This window comes from Mytilus trossulus, chromosome 10 (genome assembly GCF_036588685.1).
Source record: "Mytilus trossulus isolate FHL-02 chromosome 10, PNRI_Mtr1.1.1.hap1, whole genome shotgun sequence".
Taxonomy (NCBI): Eukaryota; Metazoa; Mollusca; class Bivalvia; order Mytilida; family Mytilidae; genus Mytilus; species Mytilus trossulus.
Window position 1 is genome coordinate 72,011,506 of NC_086382.1, and position 14,730 is coordinate 72,026,235.

Here is a 14,730-nt window from a genome sequence, read left to right on the forward strand (position 1 = left end):
TTAGCTTTAGTATGTCGTATTGCGTATTTCCGTTTGTATTGCATCGTTTATATGATGCTGTTAAAAAAAGATGCATCATATTAAAACTAAAAATGATCTTCAAATATCTTTTATAATCTTTAAATGCCGATGATCTGAATGTTTCGTAAAGGAAAGGAAACAAACTTGTTCCATAACTGTCGAGGATATTTTTAAATGCCATGTGTGTGGCTTGTTTTGTCAGATATTTATAAATACCTTTTAGTACTAACAAGTGAGTGTTTTTCCAAGTCCTATATTGTGGTTTGACATCTATGTTTTCTGTCTGATAAGTACAGAACGTGGCCTGTTCCCTAATATGACTGGTTTTCCGAGTGTGAATTTGCAAGCATTGCTATACGACGTGTCTCGGTAGTGTTAACATTCAACATTCATGTATTAACTTAGCATGCTTATGTTGTGTTTTCAGTTGGATAGTGTGTTATGTCTTATCGTTATGATTAGAATTCTGTACGCTCTGCAAATTTCACATATACCTTATTTGTCAGTATAGTCGAGTTGATTTCCATTTTCCAAGGATACAGTATTGTGTTAATTCACACAATTATGACGTCATCACAGCATTTTTAAATAGCTTTTAATACCGTCATTATCATAAAAACTGTTTGGACTAGTATTGTGAAAATAATGTATAAAATGCAGGATTATATACTGGTTTTCGTTACAAGAATACTGCATTGTTTGTGATGTCCTGCAATGGCTGCTGTTAATGGAAGACGTTCGTTAATTTTTGCGGTTTATATGGAACGATTTGTATATTATTTATTTGTGCATTTCTTTGTGATGGGTATTTGTGCGTTTGTTAGCGCTGTATTTCTGTCACGTAGTGAAGTCATTTAAGAGATATTATTCAACATGGCCATTTACGCAGGAGGTTTTGTCAGTCATAAAACCATATTCAATTCATCATCTTATTCTGAAAATGGCATTTACCATGTCAGGAATTTTGACAGTTGTTATCAAATAGTTCGTTTCTATGTGTGTTGGCGTTTGTTTACATGGCACGTCAGTGTTTCTGTTGTTCCTTTGTTTTTCTCTAATGGTTGATTTGTTTCTTTCAACATTCAAAACTTCGGGCGTTTCCTGTTATGGTCAAAAGATAAAACCCATTTGGCAGCAGGAAAATTCATAAACATGAACATGTCGTTGATTGGTTTGCTATTGTCATTTGTAAATCAAAAGTGTTCCGGATATGAAATCGTTATAAATATGTGATAAACAGCAATATGAAATGGTCCTGCCAATGATTTCTATAAGAAATAATAGTTTCAATTGTCTACAAAAAAAAACCAGTAACCTATATGACACAACAAGACCATTAACTCCAATCAAGTCTGAACCTCCATTTAGAGCTCCGTCAGAAAAACTCCATGAAAAGATGTCATATCCCCCAAAATGATTTTTCTCAGCCTGATTGTAACACCATTGCTAGCAGACTAATTACTGTGAGGCTATTAGAATCGAAATAATTCATGGGGGCTTGAATATATCTAGATTTTACCACGGGTTGTCCCTTTATGCCGATAGTTTACGCCTCGCTATCGCTCAGGGTAAAATATGTGTCATAAAGGGCCAACCCGTGGTAAAATCACGATATATTCAAGCCCCCATGAATTATTTCTTAAATAAACCTATATGGATAAAATTAGTATTGCTATTGCTTGCATCATCTCACCACTTTTTGGAATTTTTGATCCTCAATGCTTTTCAACTTCGTACTTGTTTGGCTTTATAAATAAATATTTTGATATGAGCGTCACTGATGAGTCTTATGTAGACGAAACGCGCGTCTGGCGTACTAAATTATAATCCTGGTACCTTTGATAACTATTTACACCACTGGGTCGATGCCACTGCTGGTGGACGTTTTAGTCCCCGAGGGTATCACCAGCCCAGTAGTCAGCACTTCAGTGTTGACATGAATATCAATTATGTGGTCATTTTTATAAATTTCCTGAATATGAAACTTTGAATTTTCGAAAAACTAAGGATTTTCTTATCCCAGGAATAGATTACCTTAGCCTTATTTGGCACCACTTTTTGGAATTTAGGATCCTCAATGTCACAGTCAGCACTTATGGGAATACATTTAAATTAAAACACAAGCGCGCATATCAAAATGCGTTTTCAGCTTTCTCAAATATTATATAAAAAAAATGTCAAAAACGCTTTTTTCCGTTCTGTGCACTAGCAACGAATCTCAACTTTTGATTGATAGTCTGATACAATGAAATATCAAAAGCCGAAACGTTAACTCAAAGAGAAAATATTGTCCTAATATATGTTTACAAAAACTTGTCTAAAGACTATGGAAATATACTCATAATAAAATTTTTATATGCGCCAGACTCGAGTTTCGTCCACAAATGACTCACCAGTGACACTCGAATAACAAAAATGTTGAAAAGGCCAAATAAAGTACAAAATTCAGGAGCATTGAGATCCAAACATTCCTAAATGTTTTGCCAACTACAGCTATGGAAACCTTTACAGAGCAATCACCATCTAGGTGAAACAGTGTCTTAAAACCCAGCTCAATATGTAACTACTTCGTCAGCCTAAATAAAGGTTTATATAATGATGTACTAACCGATATTAACATGTTTCATTTTAATGTTCTAAGATATTGATACCACTACAACATATGTATACAGTTTTGATTTTCAAACATAACTAGTGTTACTACAATGGATGTTTATTAGATAATAGCTATTTGCTTATTTGATATTACTGTCTTAGGTAAATTAGCTTTAAACTCATTATTGAAGTTAGATCTTTATATATATTCAAATATACATTATTATTTTTAATTTATACTATCAATTAAATCATTACGTAATTAAAACAAATCATAGATATAATTGTGCACTTTCCAAACGTGTCCATTTAAAGATTCCCAATAATGTCTTAATTTTTTAAAATACAAAAATACACGCTCAAAATGTATTTCCTGAATAAAACATGATTGGCTTTGAAAGAGAAAATCAAAACCGATTAAAAATATGTTCCTCCAATAATTATTTTTTTAAAAAAAGACATACACATATTTCATACTTACAGTATATTTGCGAAAGCAAATTTACAGATCCAACTTTGTTGGGTTGATGTTTAGACGAGTTGTTTATACATAATGTACAAAGCCATGTACATGTATCACCATCATTGCTGGTGATCCGATGGATAGATCTGTTGTAGAGTTGTCACTGACTCAGACGTACTTATAAATATAATTATTTTCTGTGACTGTATCTTGCATTAATTTGCAGGATCCTTTACTATAGATAATTTAGCTGATCTGTAACAATAACATCTTCATGCCTTATATATCATGTACTGTAGTACGCCGCTAGATTACAACTGACGTGGAAAGGTAACACATGCCCACCGGAAGCTCTTCTTTTGAGAGCCCAGGTGGTCGTGTGGTCTAGCGGGACGGCTGCAGTGCAGGCGATTTGGTGACACGATATCACAGTAGCATGGGTTCGAATCCCGGCGAGGGAAGAACCAAAAATTTGCGAAAGCAAATTTACAGATCTAACATTGTTGGGTTGATGTTTAGACGAGTTGTATATATATATATATATGTCTTGACGATGAATGCAAAAATTTTGTAAAAAGTAACACACAGCAAAACAGATCACAATAACTACCAACACCGTATTACTTTAAATACCAAATGCATCAATTTAACTTCATTTTATGCCAAACCGTTTGACTTTGAAGATTAAATGTGTGTGTAAGGCGTTAACACTTTATAGACATGATAGATAGATAGATAGAGGTTTTGCCTCGTTCGACTTACTTGATTAGGTTGCGGTGCAGAAGTTTAAAAACCCTCATCGATTTTAAGTTCGGCTGTACCAGGTATGCAATTAGACAATAACGTATCTTTAATCGTGTTCAAGTTCCAACTTGTAATATATCAGCTTGTAAGAATTGACTCAATGAACGTTGATTTCAACTGTATACATAAATCAATTATAACCCATCTGTATGATGAATGTCTAATAAACAATATGTTTGTCATTCTTAATTTTTAAATTTGTCATACATGTGGAAGAAATGTGTGCAACTGCGACCAAGATAAAATTCAACACTATAAATGTCCGATTATTGTTAAGATATACCATTTGTAATTTTGTGTATCATTCTTCAGTCTATGTTTATCAATATTTTCATTTTTTATACGCTATCTTTTATGAAGTATAGTTTTCAATTCATTTATGTTCAATGCAAGAAATCTTAAAATTACTGTACAATTAGTATGATTTATAAAACAAGCCTTGCTTTTTGTCCTGCTTCTAAAGCTCGTAAAAATGTACATATATTATTTTTATCTTGCAATTTACATCTTAAGTTGTTAAAATCTAAATCATTGTCACCTAATTTTACAAAGAAATCGACATAGTTTGAACGCGGTCTACGCAGAGGACCCAAAAATGAAAAGATAAATGCATTTTTCTTTTCGATTTTCAGATACAGTTATATATGCCAACTTTTACCAAAAAAAGTGACTTAGCCCATTTACTGTTCCTTGGCCTTATACATGTAGTATACATACATCATATTGAATTATACACAAACGTCAAATTTTGTTTCACACGAATCAGAAAACCTGATACCGTTAAGATTCACGCCGCCAATAAATTTGGATTTATAGTTGAATATTTGTTTCGGGAAAATCGGTCGGTGAAACTTATTCATTTGACACATTTTCATTATGATATTTTATTTCAGAGGGCCATAATGACCACATATGGGTGAAGTATAAAAACAAGGACTTTATGTTAGTCCATCAACAAATGACATGGATGGAAGCGCAGGTATAATTTTATTCTAATTGGCATAAGTTAATGGGAAAAAGTTGTACACTATGTGGAAAAATAAGATTAAAAAAAATCAACCATGTTCCAGGCAAGTCGAGTTAATGTGATTGTCTGCATTGTATGAAGCACTATTTTGATATCGTACCACAATACTTGAAAAACCTTTTCTTAACAAGAGTCTGATTTCACAGATATCTTTTTAAGTTATAGTTAACGGAACTAAGAAATTTTATCACTTTGATTTCCATTCAGTAAATAAAATACATAGATATGATGTAAATGTTAAACAAAAAACACTGAACTCAAACTTATCTTACAAATTGTAGAGTGTATGTTATTCACTTGGCGGTTGTCTAGCAACTGTATCCAATTCTGATGAAATGAAATTTATCAAGTCAATGACAAACGGTAAGTTCAATTTTCAAAATTAAGACTGGGCATTCTTTACTTTAGTTGATCGTACTTAATTTGGTCTTTTTAGCTTTTTATGATTCGAGCGTCACTGAATTTTGTAGACGAGACGCGCGTCTGGCGTATATACAAAATTTAATCCTGGTATCTATGATGAGTTTATTTGATATGAAAAGTCATTAATGATGTTATAAAGCATGAAACCCTACTTATGAAATACAAATTGGTATATTTCTAAATGAAATATCGATAAATTGATGTCATGTTATTTCTATTTTACCAGAAAGTATTTCAGTTATGTCTTTATGGTTGTTCAGAACTCACTGCATCGAATATGCTAACACGTAACAGATAAACACATTATTTGTTTAGCTAAATATCCATTAGAAGAAGGAGAAAACAAGTGGTATATTTGTATTTTACTTACAATTTTTATCCACATTTGGTCGTCTTAATACAATTCAACACGAAAACACAAGACACAAGACTGGTATGTACGTATATCAAGTTGCACAAAGATCTTTTTTCAACTACTAACATATTTTTATTTCTTGCTTAATTCAAAAATACATTAACCATTTGAACATAAGATGTTACGATATAATTACTTAATGCAATTTTATTGACACCAACACAAAACTACACCACCTGTCTACTCAAAAATGTATTGACGATCATTAATATATACTGGCTTATATAAGCTTAAACCAGTTAAATCAGCAGTCTTCTCTGAAAAGCGAATGCAGGTATATTATCATGTTATGTTAGTTAACCCATACTATGAATTATCATTTATATTTTCCTTGTATCGGACTATCTTTGAAACCCGACTCTCAAATTTATAGCAAACATACAAATAGATTTAAATAGTTTAATGAATTCATATATTCACCCATCACGTTTCCAATTTTCCAACTTATTTTTCTTCAATTATTTTTTTTACACAGTATACCCTAACATAGTTTGGTTGGGCGGTACAGACATGTTTGCTGAAGGAAGATGGGTTTGGATAGAGAATCAAGAGCCAATATCCTATAACCACTGGTATACTGGAGATTATAATGAACCTGCCGGAGGATCAGGGGAGAATTGTTTGGTTTGGCTTAACCATAAAGGATATTTTTGGCATGATATTACCTGCAAAGGGAACTACAAATTTATTTGTCAGCGGTAGTTACTTACTCTTCGTGTTTTTATTGTTTTTTTGAAAGTACAGGATAACACTTTGTTAACTAAATATTGATGGGTTCGACAGTATTTAATAATTTAAAGACAGTAGTAATCAGATCTGTTTAAAAGGTACAATAATAGATTTGAACATCCCACTTTTTCAGATCGACGTATCAGATCAAATACAAAAGGAAAAATGGTAGAGAACATTATTTATTTTAGCAGAACATCTGTTTATTTATTTTTTCAGGAATGAAAGGAAAAAAGAACAGTGAACAGTGACGAAGAATTATTTAACATAGTTCAATAAAAATACAAGCATTACATTATTGTGATTATTTTAAAGTTTAAACAACTGTTCTTGACGGACGATATGAAAACATTTGGAAATCAGGTCAATTAGCTACCTGTTACATGTCAGAAACATTAATGTATTGAGCTGACTACAAAACTTGTAATTCCAGGGCCACGACATAATTATGTAGGCTTAAGGTTTTATCATACCGGTTATATCGTCTTCACCTTAACACTTAAATTGTAATTTGTTACCCTCTCTACCGATTCTAAGGTATTACATTTTCCCTATGCTTATTATTGTGTACATTAATATATCAGATCTGATATTGAATAGTCAAATTAGTTTCGTTTTATTAAATCTGCTAGAGTCATGTACAAGGACTAACACGTTAGAGGAACACGAAACCTTCAAATTAAAACAATTGTGTCGTACTCTGAGCCTATCAGATCAGTGCATTTATGTATTAGTATACAATATTCTCATGTTCATGTCTTTATTCATTTTGGATTGTATAAGAAATTCAATATATTAATATTGTTTTTATTTGCATGATAATATAAAGCTAGTATACATGGCGTTTTGTCTATTATGGAAAGTCGTTTATGTCTGGCGATACTATTACATCTATTGCAATATATAAAAGAATAAATCACAAAAACTAAACCACATCCTTGAGATACTTTGATTAATTCCATTTCATGTTTGTAACTTTATTATTATCGAAGGTCGTTTGGGTGACCTAGATCAGTTCTGCTTGTATAATTTTAAGCATTAACAGGCATTCATATACACAAATTAAACAAGTTATCTCATCATCGATATCAATTGGAAAATTGTGTACGTCAGTCGCACCAAACTTTTTTTAGACGACAGTTACACTAGACAAACATGATAGGTTGAAAATAAAATAATATGACACAAGATGACCACCTTCCAAAACGTCAGTGCATCCATGTTGACATTTGCATTGTATGCCCATAGTTATCAACTTACTGTTTACACCACCTTGAAATGATCGATAAACTAAGGATGTTCTACCACACCAACATATAACCGTACCTGTATTTGGCTTATATCTACGGATTTTTGTTTTGTTTTACTCAGCAACGTCACACTTTTATATATTGGACCTTTTTTACTTGTTTGATTGTAATTTTTTTTTTGTTGTACACTTCGATTTTCACATTTGTTGAGGGAGATAACTCTCTTGTGATACGGTAATGACTGCTGTGCCCCTATTTTAACAATTTTACCTCTAATGTCTATTTTGTTCACGCATCAATGTTTTTTTTTCCTTTTTTTTCACGCATCATTCTCAATATAATGGAATTTGATGTGACTGTCATACAATGTACAAATGAGAGGTTTAGCGCTATAAAACCAGGTTCAATCCACCATTTTCTACTTAAGAAAATACCTGTACCAAGATAGGTATATATATGACAGTTACTGTCCATTAGTTTGATGTGTTTTATCTTTTGATTTTGACATTTGATTAGGGACTTTCCGTTTAGAAATTTCATCAGAGCTCAGTATTTTTGTGACTTTACTTTTTCTCAGTTATGTAATATACGTTTTTCAAAACTATTTAAAAATGATACAGAAATAAAATAACTGGTGTTACATGTAATTCAAACGCTTAGACTATACTTATAAAAAATACATCCATATCTCTAATTTTAGAGTTATAATCTTAATAAGTATAAGTGTTTTTTTATAGTTACTATCCTTCCAACAATCTATTTGTGCTACTAACATTGTGTTGTGTTGCCCCCATGGTGTCATTCAATATATATAGGATTACCATTTTTTTTTTAATTTGATTGTATTTTTTTCCCACCTTTCATTGCAATAAACACAAAATATAGGAGCCTTTGTTACAACAGTAAAATGCATGTGAAAAACTGACCATGCATAAGGTATTTTTATCATTATTATAACAAAAGTCTGAAAAATTCATCTAAAAAAACCAGACATAAACTGCATAGATATTTTTATTTATCACTATTTCTCAATATCACCATATCATTCAATACATTCAAAACATTTTAATATACAATGGATGATGTGGGACAACGCTGCTTTATGATAGCAGTTCCCTTCAACATACAAATGTAACAATTAATCAAGCTAAGGCTTGAAGACAAAATATAAGAATGTACAAATGTACATGGTAAACATATTTCATAAATTATAAATAGCACATTATAACATAATATGGCACTGAATAGAAAAACAAAATTTCTGTGCATTGCATTTTTTACTGAAATCAAAGATAGTTAACATTATTACAAATTATTTTTATTTATTTACAAATGCTAATTTATTCTCTTAACATGTGTCTTACATAATATGATATGTAACACAACTTTTGATTGGGTATTTGTTGTCAACAGCTCAAGACTGTCACTCCAATTTATTGTTACAATCAAGAACAAAATGCAGTTAACATTTCAAAGATGGGTTTTTTTGGTGTGTTTTTTTTTAACAATTTTCTACTATGATATACTTTAGAATAGAAATAACAGTACAATATTGTGATTGAAGAGTCACAAGTAATTAGGAATCTGACTTTTCACACTATGTGCAAGTAAAACTGTATTTGCTACCATTACATCCCCAATAGATTAGAACAAAGGTTCAGGCTATATCCAGGAAAGCACTCCATGTGTACCAAATTTATACAGGAATATTTTCACTTTCAAACAAAGAACTTTTTTTGTTTTATTGGTATGCGTTCTATTGAAATTTAACAGAAAAGCATCATACAATATATGTGAAAGTTAAAACTTCTAATACTGGAATGTATTTTAATAAAAGAAAGAATAAAAAAGAAGCAAAATAAGATATCTAAGGGTCCATTTTGTTAAAGTTTCATTATACTTTTAAACATTTATTGAATTGAAACTCTGAACCACACTCACATGAAGACTTGTGTAAAGAAGTAAAAAAAATAATTATATACATCGATGTGACAGTAACACATTAATTGAAATAAAGAAGGCAAATCTAACCATTATGAAATATTCTTCATAACTCAACCTTACATACTCAATGCTCCCAACTAATTTATTAGGGACAATTACAAGTCCCCCTAAACACTTACACTTAAATCTTGTGATTGGTTAAAACAAACTCAACAAAGGATATGTCACCAGTGACATGAAATTATTTATAAATTGGGATAAGAAAATATAATAAACTAACCAAAGACAGTACATGATAATATATATTTATTTTTCTTTTGCTTTTGTATAATAATGAAAAAGTTGGACAAAGTTACATCAGTACCTTGAAGATTGCATTTTAATGAAGCCAAATTCACAAATTAACCCTTTCGCGGCGAGTGTATCCTTGAGGATACACAATGCGCAGGGCGGATGTATCCTTGAGGATACATGATGCGCAGGGCGAGTGTATCTTTCAGGATACATAAATATTGTCCCAATGAAAACCGCAATTTTACGGTATTTGCCGTTCTTAACAGTTAAAATCAATGCTTCAATCAAAATCTACGATACCTGAGGGTCATATTTTAGTTCTTCAGCAGCATTAATAACATCGTGAAAGGTAAATAAATCAAATCGGAAAATTTTATTTTCTAAAATTAGAACCGGAAACACGTTTTGAGGTCATGTGAGGATTCAAAATGGCTCCTCTCGATAACAAGCAGTGGAAGTACGGCTGTTTTCGCTCTTTTAAAGGAGCCCTTCACATTTCATAGGTATTGTTGGATATATAATAATAATAAATGATTCAATATATATTTATAAATAATGAAAGCGATCATTGGTAGGCCCTTTTCCCCACAAGTAGGCACAAGACAGGTAAGACTTGCATGTAGTTTTAATTTTTTGTCACCGGTTTCGAGGGGAAAAGATAATTGGGTTTGGAATGTACGGGAAAATGCACGAAATTAATTAAGGAAGTACAAGTTCGTCTGCTACTATTGCAGTCTAAAAATGTCGTCAGACGAATCTGACGGCGACTTTGAAGGGTTTAGTGAAACTGATGTTATAAATGCCGAACAAGAGGTTTTGGCCGCTGAGGAAAGGTTGCGAGTTATTTTGAGTGAACAGGGGATAGGGGATGATAGTGATGGAGATCTCAATGAGTCTGAAAATGAGGATGAAGGGGAGGAGGAGGTGCATATTGATGAGAGAGGAGATGGTGGCGATGGATGGCACTCTAGGTTTGATATTTATGAAAGGGGTCTACCACATTTATTTACCCCTCGTGGCAATACTGGGCCAAGTCGCGTCATGGGTGCTGAAAAGGAAGTCTTAGATTTTTGGCAACTGTACATGGGTGATCAATTTCTTGAGTTTCTTATTAACCAAACTGATAGTTATGCCAACTATAACATTCAGCACAGGCCAAACGATAACAAAATGCCTTGGAGTATCCCAACTTTACCAGAAATTAAAGCATTTCTTGGTCTAACCTACCAAATGGGAATAAATCGCAAACCATCTACTAAATTATATTGGTCAACCGATCCAGTTATGGTCACCCCAATATTTTCATCAACAATGACCAGAGACAGATACACCCAAATATTGCGGTACCTCCATTTCTCTAACGTTGCAAATGAACCTAGACAAGGAGAACCAAATTATGATCCTTTATATAAAATTAAACCTGTAGTTAACCATTTAAATAATAAATTTGGTTTAGAATATATACCAAAAAGAAATGTCACCATTGATGAGTGTATGGTACCTTTCAAAGGGAGAACATTATTGAAACAATACTTACCAAGTAAACCACATAAATGGGGCGTAAAGGTTTGGATGCTGGCAGAATCTGCCAACAGCTACATACAATATATAGATGTGTATCCAGGTAGAACAGTTAGAACAGAGGGCAGTCTGGGTTCTTCGGTGGTAAAGAATTGTTTAGAAGGTGCAAATATTGCAGGTCAGGGCTATCATGTTTATACCGATAACTTTTTTACATCGCCTAACCTTTATTTAGAGTTGTGGGAGAATTATGACACAGCTGCATGTGGAACAGTCCGTAACACTAGGGCAGGTTTGCCAAAAGATATCATGTGTAAAAAGCCAGTTAATGTTGTAACTCGTGGAGACCATCAATTCAGGCAAAAAGGTGCTTTGTTAGCGGTATCTTGGAAGGACAAAAAAACTGTATCAGTATTGTCAACAATACACAATGAAAGCATTGGTCAAGTTACTCGCTCAGTAAATGTTGACGGCCAATTTGCAAGACAGGAGTTTAATTGCCCATCTGCTATTGTTGACTACACTTGTAATATGGGTGGTGTTGACAAAGCAGATCAATACATTCAGTATTACTGTTATCACCAGAAAACCTTAAAATGGCCAAAAAAAGTATTTTTTAGTCTACTTGAGATGGTTAAATTTAATGCCTACAGATTATTCACATTAAGTCCAAACCATTCTTCAAACCTCACATTCCTTCAGTTTTCTTGTTTGCTGATAAAAGGATTGATCAATGGATATTCTGCCGGGGTACGGAGAGGAAGGCCATTACTTGCCCCTGATCAGAGATTGATTCAAAGACACATGCCTACAACTTTAAATAGTAAAGGCAGGTGTCATGTCTGTTACATGAGACAGAAGAATGGCAAGCAAGACAATATAAGACAAACTAAATATGGGTGTTCAGTATGTGGCAAACACCTCTGTATGCCTCAATGCTTCACAATTTACCATACAGAGAAGAATTACTGCTAGACTGACTTTGTGTTCTTTGTTTAATACCGTTTATTGTTCCAGTTTTATTCATGGATTTGTGTTATAACTTTTAAACTTTTTTCAAATTGACCTTTAATTAACTGAATAATCATGACAATTGGTGTAAAAAATGTGAGGAAAAGCAAGAGAATTACAAAGAAATAATCCTTGAGGGAATGGCACACAATTCATAGGTGAGTCACTGAATGTTGGTTGTTTTTTGTTCTTGTTCGTTTAAATCTTATTGTTGAAAATTTATAAATTATTTTGAAGACTTTAGTTATACATGTACTGATAAAAAAAAATATCTTTCAGTTCCAGTACATTTAAGTTTTGTAACTTGATATGGTAAAAAAACCTGCACTGAATGATCAAGAATTGAGAATACCTGTTATGTGTGTACACAATAAATGAATGTAAAATTTCATTTTATAAGTGAAAGAACACACTGGTTTGAACATTGTTTTCAATTGAGACTTGTATACTATATAATGAAATTAGAAAACTGAGTGATTTTAAAACTGGAAATACAAATAGTGAATCCATGAATAAAGCTGTAACATATCGGGGAATTACAATTGGTACCAGAGAAAGTTGAAAGTTACCTTTGCCTAAAAAAAAAAACTACAAATGTTCTTGTACATAATGGTGATTCTGATTATTTATTTCTATATTTAATAGTATAGTAAATAACTGACATTCCTGGCCAGCTATTCTGCTCTATTCTTCTAAAATAAGTTGCAAGAGCTGATTGGAAAAAGGCATAATATAATTTGTCTTTGTTGAATCTGTCAGAGTATAGAAGATCATAGATGGTTTCTTTTTGCAAAGCATTTATTTTAGCATTGAAAAGTTTTTTTTTTTGCAATTTTTTTTTTTTTTTTTGCACAGTTTCTAAAACAAAATAGTGACATTTATTCTTGGAGTATGAATCATAAATTTCATATCTAATTTGTTTGATAATCGCTCTTATCAAAATTAAACAGTGTTTTGAATTTTAACAACGTATCTGTGGTTCCATATATTATTGTACATCGAAAAAGAGTAGTCGTTCGTCGATTGACAGAGTTGTCTTTTCATCAGTACAAATGGCGGTCGTAAACGGAAAGTCAAAACGGTCAATAATGAAAGATAAAAAGCTTCGAACTTGCCATAAACGATGTTTGAATGACCAAATCGATTGATAAGACAAACGAGAAGACTCGGTAATAGCGATTTGCCGGATATTATACGTTTTAAATGCATTTTACACGTATTCAGTATCGAAATTTTGGCAACATTGAGCAAACAAGGTAACAAAATCAAACTTTCAAACATCATAAGGACTTTATTATTCGTTTCAATTTGATAAGACATAGAAAATATTAAACATAGTAATCTATTCAACTTCCGTATCAGTTTATTTTGCAATCTGTGCCGTGGTTTTCCAGTTGCAGCACGTTTTTCAAGTTGCAACTTTTCTTGAAGCACCGATCACGAAATTAATTCAGGCTGGGGAATCTGAGCGTGCAAATTTGCCTCGGCCACAGAAACCCGCGGAAAAAATAAATTCAGTAGTGAAAGTGTTAACCAATGGAAGAGAAGACAGAGTTATAGTAATGCACCGACTAGTCAGTAATATTTATCTAAAACCATGTGTTGACTGTATATGGTTTGAAAATTAATAATATTTATGTCCTCACATGCTGAGGTTCCAGTTGTCCTTGCTAACAAATTTTTTGGACATTAAATTTTACAAAAGTAACCAGCTGTATATACTGTATATCAAAATCCAATTATACATAAAACAAAAATATACATATATTAAAGCAATCACTGAAATACTGAACAAATCTTTAAATAACTCACTGAAATGACAGAATTTTATTCTGTATAATTTTCTCACTTATGATCAATCATAATATATTGCACAATAAATTTAGAAAAATATATAATTCTGACTATTTTCTACACACCTTTGGTTAAGTTTCTGTTATGACTTTAGAAGTCAGAAATAATTCATGATTTATGATTCAATAGGTTTAGTGCCACACTTTATACAACATTCTTACTATGAAGCATACACACTCAACTAAAATAATAAAAGCCTAAACTCTTCAAAAGGTATACACATTTCAAATATACTACATTTGCAAAAATGGATTTCACAAGTCTTTGGAAGACCTTTAATGACTGCTGCCTTTTACAAACTATTTCGTTTGCCCTACATTTTATGAACACTTTGACAATGATAATTTCAGCAATTTTAAATTTATCCTTCACAATTTTT

The 14,730-nt window shown here is 32.1% G+C and overlaps 2 protein-coding genes across 2 annotated transcripts; both read left to right on the forward strand.

Annotated features, from left to right (window-relative positions):
• The first annotated feature begins 2,700 nt into the window (after positions 1 to 2,700).
• LOC134686617 (galactose-specific lectin nattectin-like) lies at positions 2,701 to 6,770 on the forward strand. Its single transcript, XM_063546292.1, has 5 exons — positions 2,701 to 2,778; positions 4,777 to 4,862; positions 5,192 to 5,273; positions 6,224 to 6,446; positions 6,697 to 6,770. Exons 2-5 carry the CDS (start codon positions 4,824 to 4,826, stop codon positions 6,719 to 6,721), a joined length of 369 nt encoding a protein of 122 aa, XP_063402362.1. The 5' UTR covers positions 2,701 to 2,778; positions 4,777 to 4,823; the 3' UTR covers positions 6,722 to 6,770.
• A 3,307-nt stretch (positions 6,771 to 10,077) lies between these two features.
• On the forward strand, positions 10,078 to 12,846 carry LOC134688488 (piggyBac transposable element-derived protein 4-like). The gene has a single exon (XM_063549251.1). The coding sequence runs from the start codon at positions 10,707 to 10,709 to the stop codon at positions 12,459 to 12,461; it is 1,755 nt and encodes a 584-aa protein (XP_063405321.1). The 5' UTR covers positions 10,078 to 10,706; the 3' UTR covers positions 12,462 to 12,846.
• Positions 12,847 to 14,730: the final 1,884 nt, after the last annotated feature.